Source organism: Dermatophagoides pteronyssinus, unplaced genomic scaffold (genome assembly GCF_027571235.1).
Source record: "Dermatophagoides pteronyssinus isolate colony J.1.1.1.1 unplaced genomic scaffold, Derpt_VIB-CSIC_2022.12 sq0013, whole genome shotgun sequence".
NCBI lineage: Eukaryota > Metazoa > Arthropoda > Arachnida > Sarcoptiformes > Pyroglyphidae > Dermatophagoides > Dermatophagoides pteronyssinus.
The window spans coordinates 392705-415485 of NW_027461537.1; the positions used below are offsets into that span (position 1 = coordinate 392705).

The following is a 22781-nucleotide window of genomic DNA, read 5'->3' on the forward strand; positions in this document are numbered from 1 at the left end:
TTTATAGAAATGCGCGTAAACTTACACAACGCAAAACATTAAAAAAAAAAATACAGCCAATCTCCAATCCCGTATATCGAAGTTTTTCATCATCATCATCATCACCAACAATGAATTGACGTCGAAATTATTATTTTTTTTTTTCGTTTTTGCTGATTTTGTTCGATTTAACATTATGGTTACGCACGCGCGCCACCAAGTGATTGTTTGTTGAAACAAATAAAATGTTATTTGTGCAGACATACTCCCCGATCTTTGTTGTAAAAACAGAAAATGAAGAACAAAAAAAAACGAAACGATATGAACACTTGGAGTAAAGTATACTATCGAAATACAGTGCACTCAGCCTACACAGAGTGTGTCTGTGCATCGAAAACATCCCAAAGACACACATCAAATAATTGTGGCCCGAAAATAAAGATTTAGATTTTATTTTCTTGTCCATCGTGTTTCTATACGAAAAAAATCGTCGTTATAACAATCAATCTGGCTTTATCTGATGCGTGTATTTTATATACAAGAAAAAACAACAAAAATTTTGTTAATGATTCCTTCCTTCTTTCTCTTTACTCATTTTCCATAGTCCTTTATGTATGATCAATACATTTATCTTATCCAAATCATCAAAAAAAAAAAAAAATTATCATTATCATCAAAATTAAAATGAGAGAATGTAAAATGAAAAATTAATTTTTTTTCTTTTACGATAGCCAGGTGGCGCCCTCATTCATTTCCTTTCATTTTCTCTCAATTCAGCTCAAAACAAATACACAATATATTCATTGCTCTAACACTGTATGTTGTGTTATAAAACTTGATTGTCATGTGTTAAACGCGTATGAAGGCGTAGTCAAGCTTTTTTGGATCCAAAAACAAAAAATTCAATTCAATTTTGATTTGATATATTGCTTGTTTTTTGTTTTGTTTATTAGGCGCATACACGAAAATTTCTGTTCAAAAAAAAATTTTCTGAAACCCGAATGATATTACCAGTGATGATGATGATGGTTAGATTTTTTTTTGTTTGTTTCTGGATTCCATTCACTATTTCGATATTTACGGGGAAAAAAAAGAACACGAATATTTTCTTTCCCCACAGATTTCAAAAGCGAAAACCTCATTGATTTTATTAATATTTTTCTTCACTACATTCGATTTTGTGATCAAAAGAATATTCCTGTTTTTTTTTTTGTTTTCTATTCCACTTCCCGAAAATATTTCGAATAGTAATTGTGTGGATAATTTTATTGCTTCTGCTCCAAAAAATGATTCCATTCATTTTTTGTTTGTTTCGGCAATTCAAGCTAAATGATGGGTATTTTTTCTGTGTATTCTTCTACATCTACATTGAACAAAATTTGAAATGATAATTCATCACCAAAAAAAAAAAAAAACAATCATAGGGGAAAGAATAGAAACAGAATCTTGAAACCCCGAAAACACAGAGAATAATGATGATGAAATTGGAAATATTTTTCTTTCTTTTTTTTCTCCATCTCTCCTCTGATTATGATGGATGAAACTAAGAATTGGAAGAAATTCGCAAAGATGCTTTCAATTTTTTTTCTCATTTATTTATTAGCAGACAAAAAAAAATAATTTCTTTTGAATTCGTTTTTTTTCGGAAAATTTTTTTTTCAAGATAGATCAATGATGCCATGTGTGTTTAGATTTTTTCAATTCTTAAATTCAAATGATTCAATCACAATTGACTAAGCGGAAATTTTAAAAAAATTGATTAGTTTTGATAAATATTGATAACAAATAGCAAATAAATGATAATTTATCGATTATTAGATGAATCAAGATATTCGATACCATGAGCAAATATCATTATTAATCCAGGTTCAAGTATCATATCATCATTCATATGTTGATTTTCATAACTAGTTACCAATACAGCTTGTTGTCCGGTTATTTTACGACAAATATAATTGTCAAATAATGGACGATTTACTTGACGAATTTCCAATGTACTAAGACCAGGTGGCCATTTACGTTCATGTGAATTTTCCATCAATTCATTAACAGTTGAAATTGGACAACCAGTATCGATTAATGCTTTTTTCACTGCAAATTGTATTGATAAATCGGGTGTACTAATTAGTCCACCCCAACGTAGTACTCTTGCACGAGGAAAAAAATGACACCAAATTGGTATCGGTTTGAATGTTGATGATGAATTCGGTGGTAATGCACAACCTATAGTTCCGGTTGTTGTCAATGGTAATATCTGCCGAAGACAATCACGTATTGAATTCAGATAGCCTTTTAATTCTTGATATTGTTGTTCCATTTTTTTCGATTCTTGTTCGACAAATAAACGTAGATCTTTGAAACAATTGTGATTCTAGAAGGCACATGGTATAATAATAATGATTCCAAAAATCATGAATTGATTTCATTCATTGCTTACCTGAATTTCATCTTTAGGTATGACAAATCCACAACCTTTACTACATTCGATCGGACGTTTTGGATTAAATTTACAATCCTTATGATGCGATTGTAATGATTCTATTTTAACAACTTCTTGGCAACCGAATTCCGCATTATCACAGATTATATCAAGGCGTGCAAGTAGATTTCTTAGGATTCTAGGCACTGGTTTTAGTTCATCCTTTGTTAACGGTTGCCGATCAACTGGACAAATTGAATCACGATCAAGCCATTCCTAATTGTGAAAGAATCAAATAATCATTTTGAATTTCATTTTCAAGAAAAGCTACCAACTTTTATACATGCAGAACAAAATGCATGTTCACAATTTGGTGCTTGCAAAGGTTCTTCTAGTACTGATGTACAAATAGGACAGATAAGTTCTTCATCAACGTTACCATTCGGGAATCTAGCTAAATCGTAGCCCATTTTGTTTCGTTAGCCATAAGAGCTTATCAATCAAATTGAAAAAGAATGAATGCCAAATCCAATCCAAAACCAAATGATAAACAAAACAAAACACTGCGAATTATTTTTCGCATCAATTGAATGTATCCTACATAAAGGACGTGATACAAAGGATTTTTTGAAAAATAAAAATTGGCGCTTCATTTTTTCCCAAAACAAAACAAAGATAAATCAAATTCACTTAAAATCTCTTTAAACCGATTTTATATATTTTTTTTTGCATGAGAATGAGACAATAAAATTGTTAGTGTGAATGGATTTCATTGAAAAATAATATATTAAAAAAAACTAAATAAATTCAATGAATGTGGAAGGATCGAGCGAAAATATATGATAAAATGGCAATCGTAATAAATGATATATAATAATTATGATTACAAAAATATGGAATTGATAATGAAAAAAAATGATGAAAATTGAAGAAAAGGCATCCGCTAAATTTGATAATTCATCCATTTACCTATGTTTTGATCTGATCATTCAACGATGCAATATTATTAGATGTGATTATCAATGTTGTAGTTGCTGGAGCTGTCGTCGTTGTCTGATTATTCGAACCATCATTTGGATTGAGTTGTTGTTGTTGGGATGTAGTCTGTATCTGAATCTGTTGTTGTTGTTGTTGTGCAATGCGTCTTGCTTGATGTGTTTTAAGATGTTTAGATAGATGATCACTTCGCATGAAACGTTTTAGACATTCTGCACATTGAAACCTTTTTTCACCTTCATTTGGAAAAAAAAATTCTTAGAATTTGTCGCAATTTAAAAGTTAAGCTTTTTAATTTACCTGTATGTGTACGACGATGTCGTTGAAGCTCATCCGAACGAGTGAAACGTTTTCCACAGAAAAGCCAATTGCAAACAAATGGCCTTTCGCCTGTATGCCATCGTAGATGGGCGCGTAGATGCGATGTTTTTCCATATACCTTATTACATCCAGGAATGTGGCATATATGTTGCTTCTTTTTCGTATCACTATTACGACCTTCACCATCACGACAATTCGGACATGTACAGGCGACACGTCGAAGTTTTCTTGTCGTTTGTCCATCTTGACTAACACTGCCAGCATTACTAATAGTATGTGTCGATCCATCTGTACCAGCTGCTGAAGAAGTCGCTGTCGTAGCAAAATTTGCCTGTATCGCTCCTTGCACTTGAAGTGCATTTGTCGGTGTAGCTACAATTTGCCATTTATTCGGATCATTTGGATCCTGTTGAAGCTGCTGTATTAGTTGATTACTATTGGCTATTTGGATTGCTTGTACCGGACTTAACGGACCAACTTGTTGACCATTAGGCGCATTTGCAATTATATTACCTAATAATCAAAGAATCATTCATTCAATGAGTTAAATTTATTTTAAAAATTATTTCAATTTAAGAAGATATATTGCATTACCTCCTTGTAACTGTATTGTTTGCAAACCTTGAACGCCCTGTACACCTTGAACTTGTATAACATTTTGTCCTCGCATACCGGATAATAAATCTAATCATAAAATATCGTAACTCATTGTTCGATCCTGATCAACTCGTCAATAAACTTACCGCCAATATTGGAAATGTTGACAGAATTTGCTGGCCAAACCGCAGGTGCTGATATAAGTTGTCCAATTTGCCCATTTGGAAGTTGAATATTTAATACCGTTTGTCCAGCTTGAGCATTCGCCAGATGGCTATTGGCGTTTGCCTAATAAATAATGACATTCAAGTTTTTAATTACGCATTGAGTTTTAAATTGGAAACTTACAGCTAATTGAGTGGCACTTTCGGTCGGTTCTTGCTTGATCGGTGATGCTGACGCTTGCGATACGGTGATTGGCGTCATTTGAACTTGTTGCAATTGAGGCATCATTTGATGGGTAGCAATTTGTTGTTGTTGAACATTTGTTCCAATTGATTGTAATGCTTGTATCGGTATTTGGATTGTCTGTAGTATTGTTTGACCATTTTGTGTCGATATGGATTGGACGGGTATGGTTTGTTGAACGGGTAGCTGTAATGCTTGCATTACACTACCGGCTTGCCGCATTGTAACGGGTTGTCCATTGCTAATCACTGCATTTCCTAATCCTTGTATATAAACCTGTTGTCCTTGTTGAGCCGTTGCTTGTGCTTGTCCAGTTCCAGTTGCACGTACAACTTGATGATTTGGTGATAATAATTGATGATGATTACCCGATAACTGTATGGCTTGTTGACCATTTTGTAAAAAAATGGCTTCAGCTGTTTGTCCATCAGCTAGCTGTAATTGTGGTTGTATGATACTGTATTGAACAGCTTGAGCTGTTCCACCACTGGTTGCTTGCGTCAAAATCTGATTCGTAGCCGTAACAGTTGTTGATCCTTTCAAAGTGGTCTGCACAATTCTCTCATTAATTAAATTGACCAAAAAAGGCTTTTCAACGAGAAAGACTTACCTGGCCGCCATCATTACCACCACCTGGTCCAGGACCAAATAGGCCTTGATTGTCATCGGCCTGTTGATTATTCGACATAGTAGTCGCCTTTGATTTCACTCTTCGCGCCAATTTGAATGATTATTTAATTACCAAACCAGACGAAAATAATTTTTGAAATTCGCGGTTTTTTTAAATGTCTTATGGTGATATTAGAAATGACCACCATACAGACAAGAACAAAAAAAAAAAGAGTGGGATGAGGATTAAATTCGGGACACGCCGAAAAAAGGATGTATCGGTGATCCAAAAACTTTCGAAAAAATGCAGAGAAAAATAATACTAAGAAGAGGAGGCGTCGGCGAACAAGTAGGAGGTGGCCAAAGAATCGCGGGTTTTTTCTTTTTCTTCGTTCGTTGATTTGAGTGATTATTTTTTTCGTATAAAAAGGGGGCTATTTATTAGGTGTGTTTGTTTTTGTCTCTTTTTTCACACACACATATTTGATGATAATTTTTTGGTCGAATTTTTTTTACCGAACTGTCAGATTATTCTGTTAATTCATTTGTATGAAGAATTAAATGCATTAATAAACAAACACATGTACATGAATCCAATAGATTAAAAAAAAAAAAATATCAACCAACCAACACCTACAAGGATGGATGTTGTTTTTTTTTTTTTTTGTATAAAGATGGGATTCACCATCAAAAACATACACATAAAACAATTTGGGGCGACCACACCACCATAGACACCAACACACACATAGAATAAATGAAAAAATAAAAAATAAAATACACACAGGAAACTCCACCTGAATTTGCCTCTGGCCTCGGCAGAAATGGGACGTGGTTGTCGTTGAAGAGGGATCGCCGTCAAGGCTGGTCACTTCTTCTACTTCTTTGCTTTATCATTATAAAAAAAATTTCATTTGAAATGGCTTGATAAGCCCGTCATCGTTGTTTTTGTTATATGTGTGCATATATGTTATATGGAATTGTAATGATTGGTATGAGTCAAGTCAATGGTATGGAACTTTGGTGGTCGGTCAAAGGGAGGTTGTTACCGCCAATATATAATGGCGAATGGATGTTATGTTATTATCTCAACCCACAAAAACGGTTTTGGATATGAGAAAAAAAAACATTGAGAAATGGCGGCGCCCGAATGAACAACGATACAACAATGGGTGGTGTCGAAGGAGGTCTGCGCCGTATTTTTTACTGTAAAATCGATGGTTGTGAATTGCTCACAAACAAATGAACGAAAAAAAAATGGCTGCCTGTGATACTGCCTCGCTCACTCACTCGATAGTATCACACAAAAAGGTACTACTATCTTTTTCATTTGTGTTTATGTGTGTTTCGAATTTCAATTCAATTCATTTATGTACTGCTACCTTTTTTCGGAAAATATTCCACACATATACATCGTTACTGCTAATAGTAAAATTTAATATTTGTTTTAATTGGCGCGAATTTTTTTATTATCCATAGAAATGATTGAAATGACCGGATTTTTAACATATAAATAGATAGATATTGATACGATTATGATTGATATGAATGTAAATATATTGACTTCAGTATTTAATAGCCAATATGAAGCTAATGCAACTAGAATTAGATGACAACCAGTAGCAAAAACTTTCATTATTGAATTGAATTTATCAAGAAATAAACTTGCTGCAAGACCACAAAGAGCATTGTTGATGATCATCACAAAGAACCAGAAATTTTTTTGATTATCATCAAAAACAATCACATTCATTATTTGCCATCGTTCTTTATGATTAGGTATTGTAATGAATAAGAATATTAAATTAAATACAATCGAAAGGATATAATTGTAAATATTTTGCATCATAAGATGTACTTTTTCTTGTGATTTTTTAATCAAATATTCATTGTAAACACCACCAATAGTTGAGCAGAATATTTGTACAATAATCAATGCAATATAACGATCAGGTAGATTAACAAATTCAAATGTTCGAATACCATTGAACAACGATATTATCGACCAATCGATACGATCAAATTGTTTAATAATACAACCAATTGTTAATAACATTAATGATAGCCATTGAATTTGATTTAAATATCTTTGGAATATAAATTGATATACAAAACCGGTAGCAATTAAACGACATTGCATCCATACAGAATATGTTACTGGATCATAATGAGACATATTTATAAATTGTAAATTATTTACCACACAATATAGAATGGCCGGTATACAAGACAATAAAAATAAACGTAAATGACCTATCAACTCAGGAATTATTGATTCAAAATTATTATCTTTTACAAATATAATGATGGCTAATAATAATTTTAATAATTCAGTTGCCAATACAATTGTTGTTGGATGTATTGTTTCCATCATAAGATTTGATGTTATTTTTGTATCCACATGAAATAATTTTATCAATTGACTTTGCCATACAAACAATAGAATATAAGTGATAAAAAATAAACGATGCCAATTTGTTGTAAATAACTTCATTTTTTTTATTTAAATTTTCTGTAACAACAACAAAACATAATACCATTTCGAATTTAAATTAAAATCCCATTTTTAATTTAAAAAGGAAAAAAAATTTATAATTCTAATTTCATGTTTGTTTTCTACATGAAAATTAATTTGATTATTTTGTTCGTTTTTTTTTATTCGTTTATGAATTTGAACAAAACAAAAAACAAATTGTCATTGAACTATATGGATAATGTGAATCGCTGACAGGATGCGACATTTATACCCAAAACACACACACACACATACACACAAACAGACATAGACATAAACGCACACATACATAAAAAGGAGGAAATGTGTAGAAACAACAAAGACCAGATATCGAATCAATTCATATTCAATCATCTAAACACATAATAATAATGTTTGACTACAAACAAAATGTTTTTTAATCGATATTTACGTTTTGATAGAATCTTATTATATTGGATTATATTTATTATTATTATCATCATATTCGTTAATGGTCAACGTGATAATGATGATGATAGTGATAATCGTAATTCTATACAATTTAATGTTGATTTTAAATTTCCAATCATAATCGATCCAATCGAGCAACATAAACAACATGGTTTTGATAATATTCCAGTGTTAAGTTCATTGGTGGCTATTAAAGGTCAAGATGGTCAGCATTTTATGTTGATGGGATCACCAAATTTTTATGAATCAAATAATGATCTTATCACCGGTGCAGTATTTTCATGTCCAGTCATGGCAAAATCAACAAAATGTGAAAGAATTCTTGTCAATGACAATGGTAACAAATTTATTTTTGTTCATTGAAAATTACCCTGATTTTCCCTATTACTAAAATAGTTGAAATCTATGGCTCAAATCTACATTATCAGCAATCAAATAAATCATTGTTTGGTATGACCATGCAGCTCACTGCTCAAACATTAATTATTTGTGCTCCGAATTGGGTGGGACCTGATGATACACCCGAAGGAATTTGTTTTGCGATGGATCGCCAACAACCAACCAAACAACGTGTCATTTTTAAATATGCTCGCGAAACATTAGTTCGATCAAATCGACCATATGAATCGCATAATTTGTTCGGTTTTTCTATTGCCTACAATCCTCGTAGCAATGATCTGCTGTTTGGTCTGCCTGGATTTAAAGATTTTTCCGGCACTATTTGTCGTTTAGCTGAAAATTTATCTGTTGAAAAAATTAAATTACCAGAATATCGAAAGACAACAACTAATACGTATAGTGGATACAGTGTAGCATTTTTTCCATTGGATGAATCATTTGATGTTTTACTTGCATCGACACCTAAATATCTTAATTTTAAAGGTAAAATCGAACTAATCGATACAAATAGTCGTCAAGTATTGGCCACGTTTATGAGTAAAAATGATACAATGGCGGAATTTTATGGAGCAACAATGTTAGTTGTTGATATTGATGGAGATGGCCAACATGAATTGGTTGTCGGAGCACCATTATATTCCATTAGTACAAAACGTCGTGAAATAGGTCGTGTATATCTTTATGGTAATATCCGCCAAAGTATGATCGGAACAAGACGTTTATACAGCGAACAAATTATCGTATCACCATCAAAATCTAGTGGTAGTCGATTTGGTGCCAATTTGGCTGCAGTCGATCTCAATCTTGATCGATATATGGGCAAGTTTTTTATTTTTTCTGAATTGTAATTCGATAATCTGAAAATTTTTATTGTTTTTCATAGAGGTGATAATCAGTGCACCGTTTGAAGAGAACGCGGATCAATTCGATACTGGTGCCATTTACATCTATTATGGAACATGGCGTGGTCTTGACATTGACAATTTTAAGGTTAGTGTAATTAAGCTTTTTGTTTTTAGATAATTTTCTTTTTTATGTAAAGCGAATAGCACCTGAAAGTATTGGACAACAGAATCAACTTGGTTTCGGATTCAATGTATGGACGGAAACAGATTTCGATTCAAACGGTTATGCTGATCTCGTCATTGGAACATTACACCGATCATTTGTGTTGCGTTCATATCCTATAATCAATATTCATGCATCAATGATATTCGAACCACGAGGAATTAATTTTTCTGATATTCGACACTGTAAAGGCACGCAATATCCTTGTTTTCTAACCACCTATTGTATTGATTTATCATCAAATCGATTTCAATTTTCACAACATGAATTAACATTCAACATCATCATATCTGTTCCGGATAGAAATCTTGATTTGAAAGAAGAACGTGTTCTACAAAAACGTTACAACCAAACAATACGTACAAAATCAAATCGTTATTGTTCGAATAAACAACCGATTAGGATCGAATTGAAAAACAAGGATGACATTTTCGATATTATAACACCGATCGAAGTTCAATTATCAATTGAATTACAATCCAAACAAACGGGACAATTTTGTCCACATTGTCCTGTGGCAAATTCATTTGCTACCTATCAAGAGGTAAACGTATTTTGTTTTATTCATTTCAATTTCCATTTTTAAAAAATTGTTTATTAGATTGGATTTGAACATGGATGTGCTCGACAGATTTGTGTATCGAAATTGATGCTTGATGCTGATATTAAATATGGTTCTGGAACAATTAAAGAAGTAATTGTTGAAGGTCAATACAATACGTTCGATATGACTGCAATGATTACGAATTTTGGTGAATCATCAATCAATACACAAATGATAATACGTATGGAACCGATTTTGTTGAATCTAATGCCGAGTTCAGATTTTTCACGTTGTCATTCTATCGAAACTGAGAATGTCTACCGTTGTGATGTCAATAAACTAATGATCACCAATCAGAAAGAGAAATTTGTACTAAGATTCGAAGCACAATCAATACAAAGTCGTTATGTGTATTGGGATTTCGAACTTAAGACCAGTAGTCAAATTGATTCGGATAGTCAACTTCGATTCCAAAAGAATGTTACCATACTAAAGGAAGCTCAATTTATCATGCGAATGCAAATGGAAAATCATTATAATTTTTCAAATTTTGTTCCTCGTGTTCTTTTTCCCGTTTCGATTGTATTAGAAAAATCTGGTCCAAGTAATGTGGATAATTCATATGTTCAATTTGAAGTTCCATGGATGATCGAAATGGAACAGCCATTTCAATATCGATGTAATAAAATTCGACAAGGATTAGAAAAATCTGTTCGATTAGATCTTGTAAATGGAACATTGAAAATGTCATGTTCAGAAAATCCACATGGCTGTTCAAAATATCAATGCAAATTGAATCGATTTGAAAGTGGTTTTCGTATGAAAAATTTTGACATAACATTATTGTTTATATCATCACGTATTAAACCAAGTATCAAATATCGTGAAGTTATACTGGAACCATCATTTTCTCTATATCCAAATGCCAGTATATTTTTCTCATCAAACGAACCATTCGATGAAGTAAGACCATTTTTCTGGTTTATTAAACAAAACAATGAAGAAAATGAACGTCATCAGAATATGATTATATTTGGCAGTGCAGGCCTAGGTATAATCATCATTATATTAACGACATGTATATTGATTAAATATGGATTTTTTAAACGAAAAAAATTTGAAGAATTAAAAAAAGAACGTATGTCAATGATGATCAATCCGACAACAACAATGATGTTACCAACAATGGATAATACTGATGGCCATCAAGAAATTCATCAAATTGGTTCTATTTCCTAAAAACAAAAAAAAAATGGAATTTGTCATTTTTTCTTGTATTAGCAAATTTATTTATCTGCTCTATTGAGAGAGAGCGAAAAAAAAAGAAATAAAAATTGTTTTAAATATAATGTTTTTTATATATAAAGAACAATAAGCAAAAAGAGAAAAAAAATTTCGGGTTATAATGAGAAAAAAATCTGTTTGTTTTTTTTTCATTAAAAAAATAACTCAATTTTTCCATTATTATCATTATGATCATTGATTTAGTTTGGATGATGGATTCAATAATTTTTTTCAAATCAGTATTGACCATCGATCATTAATGGCCAATAATTTGTATTGAACAAACGAAAAATCAATTTGGCCATTATTGCATTTGTTTGTTTGTTGAAAAAAATACCCGAATATTTAAAATGAATAAGACAGAGAAAAAAAAACAGAACCCTATACAAATATATCATCAATATGCCGAAGCAAAAATTACAAGTGTTCATGTGTGTGTGTGTGTGTGAAAAAAGCTATTATTAAAAAAATTAATTATAACAAATTTGTATTTGACATACAGAATTTCTATAAAATTCTGACTGAAATGGTTCATATTTTTTGTTTTGTGTTATTTATTTTCTTAATTATTACATAAGCAAAAAAAAATCTAATGAAAAAAAAATCGTCGCCCATAATAACGTACGATACAAGGTTATTTATTTTATATTTTTTAGTAGAATTTAGTTCGTTTATTAACAACACCGTTTGCCGATGAATCAACCATACAAATATCCATCGATGATGTCCGCTTTCTTGATTCATTATGGCGATGAAATTGTTGATCAACAAATTCATGTAGATCTTCATGATGATTATTTCGTTTCTGTGCGGTTTGATTTGTCATCGTCGATGATACGGTCGAATTACGCATATCTAGAAAAAAAAGGAAGAAAGAAAAATTAACAAAACCAATTAATTATCATAGAATAATACATACGAAGTGCTTCTTTAAATGTTTCTAAATTTGGTTCAACATTATTATTGTTGATGATTGAATCATTATCTGATTCATTGTTATTAGACGAAAGTGTCAATTTGGATGCTAAATCCAAACGATTCATTAAACTATTATTATTGTTGTTTAGATTGGATGAACGTAAACTATGATTTGATGTTCGTGTTCCAGATCGATTCGAACGATGTACTGTATGATGATGATGGTGATTATGATAAGAATGGTGGTGATATGCACCACCATTTCCATGTCCACCCAGAAAAGCAAGCAAATCTTCACGTCTAATCAAATTCTTTTTCTTCTTGATCCAATTTAATATTTCTTTCGTACGTTTATGATAGCCAATTTGACGATATCGATCATAATGTTTACGATGAAAATCACTACTCTCTTTATATAGACAGGTTACACTAGTCGATGCTTGTTGAAATGTACTCCAAACATTATGGGCTGTGGATAAATTGTCTAAACAAAATGAATGAATCAATCAAATTGAATATAATTGATATATCATATAACCACATACCTCTTGAATATAATTGAGCAATGGCCATGGCTGAACTTTGGAAATAATTCCATAATTTACGTTCATAATTTAAACGTTCTTCATCATCTGTATCATCATCACATTCATCATCAGTTTCATTAATGATTATATTGGCCGGCGTTGTTGATTCAATATAATCAATACATTCTTGTTCATATGTAGAGAATTTATTAGAAACATTATCGTTTCCATTCCAATCATCATCATTATTATTCTCAGTATTAATTGGATCCATTTTATTTGTTTTGAATTTTTTTTATCGATGATGAAATTATTCTGATAAAAAAATGTTGGCTCAGAGATGTGGATAATATTCTTGGCCTAATTTTTTTTTTTTTTTGTAGATGACCAATTTGACCTTTTTTATATATCCGTATTAAAGTTGAATTAAATAATTTTTTACGCTTTATATAATGAAGATGAAAAAAAAGGTTATAGATGGATGATCAAAGTGAAATTTAAAACAACAACAAAAACAGAAAAAAATGCGATACAAGATCGCAAGAAAAAAAAAATCAAAACAATAACTCGGAGCTTCGTGTTCAAACTAACACACAAACACACAACACACACGCACTAAGCAAATCCGCTGGCGTTTTAAGAATAAAGATGCTGATACAGCTGTAATGCAGCTGCTTTTTTTTGTCCACTACCACTATTACCTCCTTACGAGAAAACAAAACCACTCTGCATTTGTTGACGAAGTATGCATTCACGAATGCAGCTGATTATTATTTTTTTTGGAACAGCCAAACACATACCGCTACCTCAACATACATATACACAAACATTTATCGTTAATTCACAAGTTTATGAAATTTTGCGAAAAGAAATTTTTTTCTCATCCCAAAAGTACATGTGATGATACATATATGATCAGGATTTTGAGCGAGTAACAACAAGAAAACCTGGCTGTGAAATTAGGGTATAACATTGAATACCAAAAAAAATTGATAAAAAATTAATGGCTAACGATTATTATTGTCAATTTAAATGCAAAGGAAAAAGGATGTTGTAAAGGATTGTGGTGATATAATTTTTTTTTTTTTTTGATGCAACAAAATCAATGATTATTTTGAATAAATAAAAATTCCGACAATTTATAACGATTATAACACACGAACAAAATTTTTTTATGTGATTCAATTATATGTAATGATGTTAGTGTGTATCATTTTGGAATTCTTATACAAAATTTAATTCAATTTTTATTATCAGATTGTATGTATGTGGATATATTGAAAATGTCAGAAATGTGGACAAAATGATTTGAAAAAAATAACTGTCATGTTCGTCCAGCCTGAGATCCAAACACATTTAGTTGCGATTACGTTTTCGACGATCATTACGTTCCTTTAGTTTATATACAAAATAAAAATAAGGTTAATTTTATTTGATGTAAAGACAAAAAGTAATAACATACCTTATCGGTAAGCAACACCAATAAATGTCGGAAAATGCTGATCATATCCATAAACAAAAGAATCGAATGGCTAATTTGAAAAGATGATTAGTTCAAGGCGCTATGTGAATAAAATTTTAAGAAAACACTTACCCAATGTAATCGGTATCGCCACGAAGACGTTTCTCAATGATGAATGCCGTATCATAGATGACAAATCCGCACATTATGGCAAATGCAATATATACATAAGCCTAATGAATTGTAAAAAAAATTGAATATTTTAATAGTCAAAAATTAAACAAACACATACCTTGTACATTAATTGTGATCTGAAGAACAAATTGATCAATGTCATGTAGGCTAATAATGATAGACCAGAGAACAGGATACCTCCATAAAACAATGTTTTACGACGATCACCATAGATAGCTGAGATAGTGAAACATGCAAATATCAATGCTGTTGCCATCAATGCAGTCGGTAAGATGCTTGGATTGATGTATAATGTATGTTCAATCAATGGACCAAGGCCAAAACCGGAAAAAAAGGAAAAACCCAATAGATAATTCAAACGCAACGCTTGATTCTTTCCATTATCCGGTGTTGAATACAATGCAATGAGTAGACCTGTCATCACGATGAAATTCAAGAATCCACCCTAATATACGAAAATAGTGATAAAATGATGCAATCTTTTTGGTGATTTTTACTTACAATGACATTTGAAAGGCTGGTATAAAGATGGACATAACCACCAACACCAGCTGACAATACCGACATTGCCAATGTTGAATAAACTTTTTTCAAATGCGTTTGGACCTGTGGCTCCCTATTTACCGTATAAATAAAAGAGATTAATTATTCCATTTAAATTTATGGAATTCAAAAATAAAAAACTTACAAACGTCGATCCAATGATGAAATGAATGTATCGAATGTGTTCATTTTGATTGAATTGATTGGAAACTTTTTACGAGAATATATCGAATACTAAAGTTATTGACGATTTTTAGTCTCAAATTTTTGACGATTTAATGATAAATCAAGGAAAAAAAGTTAAATATCGAAATTGTAAACAACGAGTACAAAAACAAAATAATAAAAAACCAATGAGCGAGCAAAATTTATTTTTATATATTGAAATCGAATGGATTTTTTTTAATGACCGCTACTTGCGTATGCGTATTGCATTCTCACGCAATCAAAAGTCATCAAATAGAAAAAACGAGAAAAAAAATCCTTTTTCCTCATTAATACGAGCACGCCATCCATCGGTCAAAAATTCAATCGATATGAATTTTACGGAAATTTCCTGATAATTCTCGAATAAATTTTTCAAAAATGAAAAAATTCAACCACTTTTTTTTATTATACACAAATATCGAAAAAACAATCAAATTTTTTTTCAAACATAAAATTTTCTATAATCCGATTGTTAAATAATCAGAATAATAATAATAATAATAAAGGTAACAATGAAAGGAAGAAAAGATAAAAACATTTAACAAAAATGACAAAAATTTTCTTTTTTTGAAAAATCGGATCTATTTGAATTTTTTATGAGGGACGAAACAATTGCTTGTTTATTTGGACAAATAAATACAATCAATCAAAATTGAAAAAGTCAAACAACAAGGATTATATTCAGAATCAATACGTAAATTTTTTTTCATAAATTTTTTTCTTATTCTTTTGAAGAAACTAACACAGACAACATTTGTATATATTGACAAGTGAGGGGGAAAAAATTGATAATAGTAATTTGCACTTTGATTATTTATATCAACAATCGCGCGACCAGAAGTTTATTCATCATCATCGTTATCGTCATTCAAGCCATATCATATATGAATAAATGTCAGAGAATTTGGAAAATTTTCTTTTTCATCAAAATTCATCATCCCAACCGGTAAAATCATCCGGTGGATCGGGCTCACGATTTGGTGGATATGTATCAAAATTAGTTGAATCACATGCACTTTTAATCTGTGTTTGAATAAATTGAAATTAAAAAAAAATCATTCATTTTTACATATTTTTATTTTTAAAAATAATTTTAACTTACTATAGGAACAAATGGTGGTTTCATTTGTCGTGATTTCAATAGTTCAAAATCAAAATTTTTAAACCAACTTTTTTCATTTTTTTTTAATAAAAATAAAATTGATCATTAATAATGAATAACGAATGATTCGAAAAAAAAACTTACTCATGACTTTTAATATCATCGATACCACGTTTTTGATATCCAAGACGTTCAGCCGGATTATCTCGACAAAGTTTTTTAATTAGTTCAACACCTTCACGAGAAATTGAACGAGGAAAATCGATAGAATCGATACCTTTGAGTATCATATTGTATGTACGCATTGGATCGCTACCACAAAATGGTGGCCTAATAAATTATTTATAATTTTGATGATATATCATCAAACCGAAAATAATAGCCAAAAAAAACAACACTTACGTTCCGGTGAGCAATTCATACATGAGTACACCTAATGACCAATAATCGGCTGAATGATCATGTCCTCGATTCAGTATAATTTCCGGTGCAACATATTCTGGCCTAATGATTGAAATTCTTACATCATTTTTTTCATTTTTTTATTAATTAAATATTAACATACGTTCCACAAAATGTCCATGTTTTTCTACCAGCTGGCAATAATCGTTTAGCAAAACCAAAATCAGTCAATTTAGCATAACCAAATGGATCGAGTAACATATTTTCCGGTTTTAGATCACGATAAATAATGTTTCGTGTATGAAGATAATCGAATGCTTCGAGAGCACAACCAGCATAGAATCGAGCAGTTTTTTCGTCAAAATTTCCTTTATCTCTGAGTATGGTCCATAATTCACCACCAAGACAAGCTTCCATCAACATGTAGAGGTATTTGTTATCTGATTTGAAAAAAAATCAATATTTTGTCGTTGTTGTTTATCAATATCTATTCAATTTGAATTTACCTTTGAATGTTTTATACAATTTGACAATAAAATTACAATTCGATTCAAGCATAATTCTTTTTTCATTAAGAATATGTTGCTGTTGTCTTGTTTCAACAATCTGTGCTTTTTTCATTATTTTCAATGCAAAACTTGTTGAACGATTTTCTTTTAAGCTAACCAATTCAACACGACCAAAACCACCAACACCTAATGTTACTTCGAATTTTATATCATCCAATTTTAGATGTGCAAAACGTTCATTCAAACTAAGAACATATAACATGATCATCATTAGAATAGAATAAATTTTGGAATAAATGATGTACAATAAAGGCATTTTGCGAAAGCATAAACACAAAAAATTAACAGTATAAATTACCTCACATTATTACAAGAAGAGAAGGGGTTAGTTAGTAACAACGACTATAGTAAATGACAATGATTATCGTTATTGGAAATCAATAAATTATTCGAAGTAGAAAAAAAATGAAAGAAATATATCATATTTAAATATAGAAAAGGCAACCGGAAAGTATTGATAGCTGTTTTAAAAAAAAACAAAACCAAAAAAAACCAACATACATTTTACGTTCGCTTATATCCTGATCATAGCGTTTGGTTTTGATTTCGTTCAATCCACTGATCAACTGGTTGAATGAACTGAAGAAGAGAAGAAAAAAAAATTAAATCATGATGAGAAAAGCAAAATATCGATTGATTGAATACATACGCTCGATCGATGACCAAACAAGTAACAGTAGGTGATTCGGCAATTATATTAGCTGATCGTATCTCTTCACCTTGTAAAGCACGTTCACCAAAAAATTCTCCACGTGTTAATGTTCGAATAAATTTTTGTGATACAATGTTGGTGACTGTTGTCATATTCATATTCTGATCACGTGATGATGGCAAAACAGTATTGTTAGGATCATTGATCGTAACTTTTACCGTTCCCTGATTAATAATATAGAATGTATCACCTTTTTCACCTTGACGTATAATATAATCGCCTTTTTTATAGGTAATTTCATCCAATACATTAGCAATTTTCAATACAATTTCATCCGATAATTTAGAAAATGATGGCACTGTTTTAAGAAATTCAATATATTCTTTTTGTTTGAGCAAACCGGAACGCATCATAATTGTACGAAAACATTGTCTTTCAATTGCCCATAATTTACAATCAGTTATTGCTATTTACATTGAATATTTTATTTTAAAAAGAAATTTAGAAATGATAGAAATGTTAAAATTAAAACAAAAAAAACAAACCTTTAACGGTAGCCGTACGAGTACAATTATAAAGGATAGCCAATTCACCAAACATTTTCTGTGGTCCCATTTTCGATAGAAAACGTCCACCTTTTGTTACCTCTAATGTACCTTCTTCAATAATATAAACAGCCGAACCGATATCACCTTCTTTAATAATAAATAAACCTTTGGCATATTCGACCGGATACATGCAATCGGTAATTTCATCGATTTGAAATTGTTCCAAATTTTTCATAAAATCATTATCCGATATTGCTGATTTTATTAATTTTTTTGATCTATTAAAATCATTATCATTATTATTATTATTATCATTATTATTATTATTATTATTTAAATTTTTAAATAAAATATCGTTTAAATAAAACAATAAACGATTAAAATTTGTAATCAAATGATTATAATAATTTGGCCCATATAATAGCCACATTGAATTGTAATTGATTGATTAATTTAAATAAAATAATTTTCTTGTGTAAACATAAATAATAGTAATAATGTCAAACAAATCATTATTATCAATGAAAAATTATAAATAGAAAATCATATGAATCTTGATCATCATCATCATCATTGTCAATTCAATATTCACATGACAATTCTACTTCATTCATTCATTCATTCAATCAATCAATCCTATCCTATCGATGTTTTTTTTTGCAGTACGTATGTTTGTGTTACATTCGTACTTTGAATTCTATACAAAAATAGCTAATGTCCATCATCAATATCATCATCATTATAATCATTTACATCATTATGATGCAATTAAATACACACACAACACATACACTATTTACCACCATAAGCCGACAATTCATTTTCCTTTCTTTTTTGTTTTTGTTTCGAAATTTGTATTTTCATTTGATTTTTTTTTCTTTCTTTTTTCTTCTAAATGATGAAAATGATTAATTGTAACGACAATATTCGCAACAAACAACGATATTCCTTTTATTTCAAATGAAAAGATAATTTTTGTTGTTGTAAATTTTGATGAATTAGTGAGAAAATGAATAGAAAATTTCCTGTCGGCGCCTGACCACTATATTCACCATCATCATCAACAGTATCATCATTCAAACGTCATCATTAATTATCTTTTTTGAATCAGGAAAGTGTAAGAGAGAAAAAAAGACAAAATTCTCAAAATATTTTGTCATTTTTTCCAATGTCCCGTTATAAAAAATAATGGCTATTTTTCGATTTCATCGATTATTGGGAAAGAAAGAAAAAAGTGCAAATAATTTTTTTTCACTGAATCATCGAAATGAATGAATGAATGAATGGCACCACATTTGCTATTAATATAAAATATATCAATCAATGCCGATTCATATTTTTTTTATTCATTCAATCGATCGATCGAATGATTGATTTATTGATTAATTAATCAATCAAATGATATATTGGGCATCATAGACACATCATCATCATCATTTGTTGGCTTTCTAAGGTCGAATCTCATAAGTACAATTCGATTGGATGGAAATTAGACGAAATTTTACTTACTTTTCAGTCTTTGGATAAATGGTGAATTTAGTTTTTAATAATTCATCATATGTTAATGATGATTCTGGTTCGGCCGATATACCCATAAGACGATTTTTTCTTGGTTTTTGTAAACCAAATCTTGTTGTTGTTATCATCATTAATGGATCAATAGAATGATGTAATTGATGATGAATGGATCCGGTTGACAATGCCGATGTTGCTGTTGTCGATGATGATAATGATGATGATCCAGGTAATGGTGAAAATGCAGGCATTACCGGACCACCACTACCGGCAGGCGATAGATAGCCATCATACATTGATAAAACAGATTTATATTTATCCACTTGTGATCGTAGATCATTGATAAGATCATCTTTTTCCTGTAATTTTTGATGTAATATTTGTATTTGGTTTTGTAATTCTTCATTTGATAATTGTTGTGGCTGTGTTGTTTGCTGTTGAGCATTATTATTATGCGTTGTATGTTGTTGTTGTTGTTGATCATCATCATTATCATTATCATCCATCATCATGATGGCTGATGTATTTGTTGCTGTCATCATTGATGACATTATTATCATACGTATTGAACGATATATAATAAATAATAGATGACCAATCGATTGTGTTATCTGTGATTCGGTGATTGTCACCCGTAGGTCGATCAATCGAGCCGAAATTTTGGCCCAAAATAATTCAATCTTGGATGTAATGATGACGGTTTTTTGTTGTTGTTGTTATTTCAGATCAATTGAAAGAATAAACATTTAATGAATTATAATCGAAATTGAATTTCGATTATCAATTTTCATTATCACTATTGAACCAAACAACAAAAAAAATTGAATAAAATCAAAGAACAAAAATGAAAACACACGGTAAATGCACATATATTTATGGGGACATTTGGATCACAAGAGTAACAAAACAAAACAAAAAAAATCACCAAAGAAAAAAACATCAATGTTGAATGGTGAAAAACATCATCATCATCATTGAACACAGAAACAAATATCGATTTTTTTTGTTTCAAAGAACGAAAGGATTGATTTTTTTAAATGTTTTTTTCCAAAATCAAAAAAAAAAATTTCTTTTTCTCTCATTGAAACAACACAAACACTTTATGATATCACAATTTTGTTTTTCTTCATTTTCTTTTTTTCTGCATAAGTTCAATCCACATGAAACATTTATTTAATGAACGAAGAAGAAATAGTGAAAGAAAAAAATGGGAATCATCAACAACAAAAAACAACAACAACTAAATCGTTGACGATCAACATTGATATAGATTGGAAAATGAATGAAAGAAAGAAAAAAAATTGATCGGAAATCAGCATATCAGCCATCACACACACACACACACACACACACACACACACACACATACCAACAATATATCAATTTGTATATCATACCATCATCATCATCATCATCATGGACACACACTCAAAACCAACAAAATTAAAAAAAAAATATCGATTTTGATGATGAAAAAAAATTTTTTTTGGTCGAATCAAGATTTAACCAGCACCGAAAAAAAACCCGACGATGTCTTCGATGAAATTTTCTTCTTCTCCGTTTTGTTGTTGTTGTTGTTGTTGTTATCGTCGTTTGATTTTATGATAAATATTTTTATCTTTTTTCTCACTTGTTTTCCTGTTCGTCTTTTATTCGTTGTTGTTGTTATTGTATTTTGTCTAAATGTGATTGAGCTATGTGTATGTGATATATTTTGATTATATATCGTTTATAATTTTGTCGTTATCATCACATTATTAGAAATTGAAAAAAAAATAAATCCAGTCCTTGATGATGGAAACAATAAAATGATTTTTTGATTTGATGATTTTTAAAAATGAGTGAGTGGTGATTTGTGATTGGATTGAATTATGTTTGTAGCATTTCAATCAAAAAAAAATTCACCAAAACATTCATTTTTGAAATATTCGAGTAGCTAGAAAATGTAGGAAAAAATGGGAAAAGAAAAGAAAATTAGATTTCATTTGTTTTAAGAATTCTAAACAAACAAACAAAAATCAATCAAATTAACTGGTATTTTGTTTGTTTTGTTTTTTTAATTGATCCGATAATGATGTTGTTGTTGTTGTTGTTCATTATTGGATTTAATTTATAATTTCTTCAAAAGATTTTTCTTTTCTTTTTTTTTGGTTGGCCAATTATCCCCTATATAAATTATCATTATCATAATTAAATGAATAAAATACATACATACATACATTCGGTACATCATATCGAAATGAATATTGTATCCTCTTTTTTTTGTTGAGTTCACTTGTTGCTGCTTCTATTTATTCACTGTAATGATGATGAATAAATAAATAAAAAAAAATTTTGATTTAATTTTATTTATGCGATGCAACTTGTTATCGATGATGATGATGATGATTATACTATTGAACTATTATGATAAACTATATGGCTAACAACAATTTATTAGATTGATGATGATGATGATCCTCTTGTTGGATTTTAGGATCCATTAAATGATCGAAGATATGTTGTGTGCATCAACTAAATAATAATAACAACAACAACAACAACAACCACTAACAAATAAACAACAAAAA

The 22781-nt window shown here is 30.2% G+C and overlaps 7 protein-coding genes across 7 annotated transcripts; 1 reads left to right on the top strand and 6 right to left on the bottom strand.

Moving 5' to 3' along the window:
* Window positions 1–1624: 1624 nt before the first annotated feature.
* On the bottom strand, window positions 1625–2979 carry elgi (E3 ubiquitin-protein ligase NRDP1 elgi). Its single transcript, XM_027340398.2, has 3 exons — window positions 2734–2979; window positions 2417–2674; window positions 1625–2350 (listed from the first exon to the last, which is right to left on the bottom strand). The coding sequence occupies exons 1-3, from the start codon at window positions 2866–2868 to the stop codon at window positions 1784–1786; spliced, it is 960 nt and encodes a 319-aa protein (XP_027196199.2). The 5' UTR covers window positions 2869–2979; the 3' UTR covers window positions 1625–1783.
* Window positions 2980–3088: 109 nt separating this feature from the next.
* On the bottom strand, window positions 3089–6252 carry LOC113790701 (uncharacterized). The gene is made up of 7 exons (XM_075821829.1): window positions 6115–6252; window positions 5331–5430; window positions 4661–5269; window positions 4459–4600; window positions 4310–4399; window positions 3695–4228; window positions 3089–3630 (listed from the first exon to the last, which is right to left on the bottom strand). Exons 2-7 carry the CDS (start codon window positions 5406–5408, stop codon window positions 3368–3370), a joined length of 1716 nt encoding a protein of 571 aa, XP_075677944.1. The 5' UTR covers window positions 5409–5430; window positions 6115–6252; the 3' UTR covers window positions 3089–3367.
* Window positions 6253–6763: 511 nt separating this feature from the next.
* Window positions 6764–7858, bottom strand: senju (UDP-galactose transporter senju). Its single transcript, XM_027340397.2, has one exon. The coding sequence runs from the start codon at window positions 7821–7823 to the stop codon at window positions 6777–6779; it is 1047 nt and encodes a 348-aa protein (XP_027196198.1). The 5' UTR covers window positions 7824–7858; the 3' UTR covers window positions 6764–6776.
* On the top strand, window positions 7823–11603 carry LOC113790695 (integrin alpha-8-like). Its single transcript, XM_027340388.2, has 5 exons — window positions 7823–8613; window positions 8673–9494; window positions 9559–9665; window positions 9718–10287; window positions 10345–11603. Exons 1-5 carry the CDS (start codon window positions 8235–8237, stop codon window positions 11524–11526), a joined length of 3060 nt encoding a protein of 1019 aa, XP_027196189.2. The 5' UTR covers window positions 7823–8234; the 3' UTR covers window positions 11527–11603.
* Window positions 11604–12161: 558 nt separating this feature from the next.
* LOC113790704 (uncharacterized) lies at window positions 12162–13643 on the bottom strand. The gene is made up of 3 exons (XM_027340399.2): window positions 13035–13643; window positions 12491–12973; window positions 12162–12426 (listed from the first exon to the last, which is right to left on the bottom strand). Exons 1-3 carry the CDS (start codon window positions 13288–13290, stop codon window positions 12224–12226), a joined length of 942 nt encoding a protein of 313 aa, XP_027196200.2. The 5' UTR covers window positions 13291–13643; the 3' UTR covers window positions 12162–12223.
* A 594-nt stretch (window positions 13644–14237) lies between these two features.
* Window positions 14238–15576, bottom strand: BI-1 (Bax Inhibitor-1). The gene is made up of 6 exons (XM_027340404.2): window positions 15362–15576; window positions 15175–15289; window positions 14771–15118; window positions 14611–14711; window positions 14479–14548; window positions 14238–14408 (listed from the first exon to the last, which is right to left on the bottom strand). The coding sequence occupies exons 1-6, from the start codon at window positions 15403–15405 to the stop codon at window positions 14373–14375; spliced, it is 714 nt and encodes a 237-aa protein (XP_027196205.1). The 5' UTR covers window positions 15406–15576; the 3' UTR covers window positions 14238–14372.
* A 234-nt stretch (window positions 15577–15810) lies between these two features.
* On the bottom strand, window positions 15811–22119 carry for (cGMP-dependent protein kinase for). Its single transcript, XM_027340394.2, has 10 exons — window positions 20206–22119; window positions 18694–18974; window positions 18146–18614; window positions 17998–18075; window positions 17434–17681; window positions 17091–17367; window positions 16928–17029; window positions 16670–16855; window positions 16526–16592; window positions 15811–16446 (listed from the first exon to the last, which is right to left on the bottom strand). Exons 1-10 carry the CDS (start codon window positions 20769–20771, stop codon window positions 16348–16350), a joined length of 2373 nt encoding a protein of 790 aa, XP_027196195.1. The 5' UTR covers window positions 20772–22119; the 3' UTR covers window positions 15811–16347.
* Between the last annotated feature and the right edge of the window lie 662 nt (window positions 22120–22781).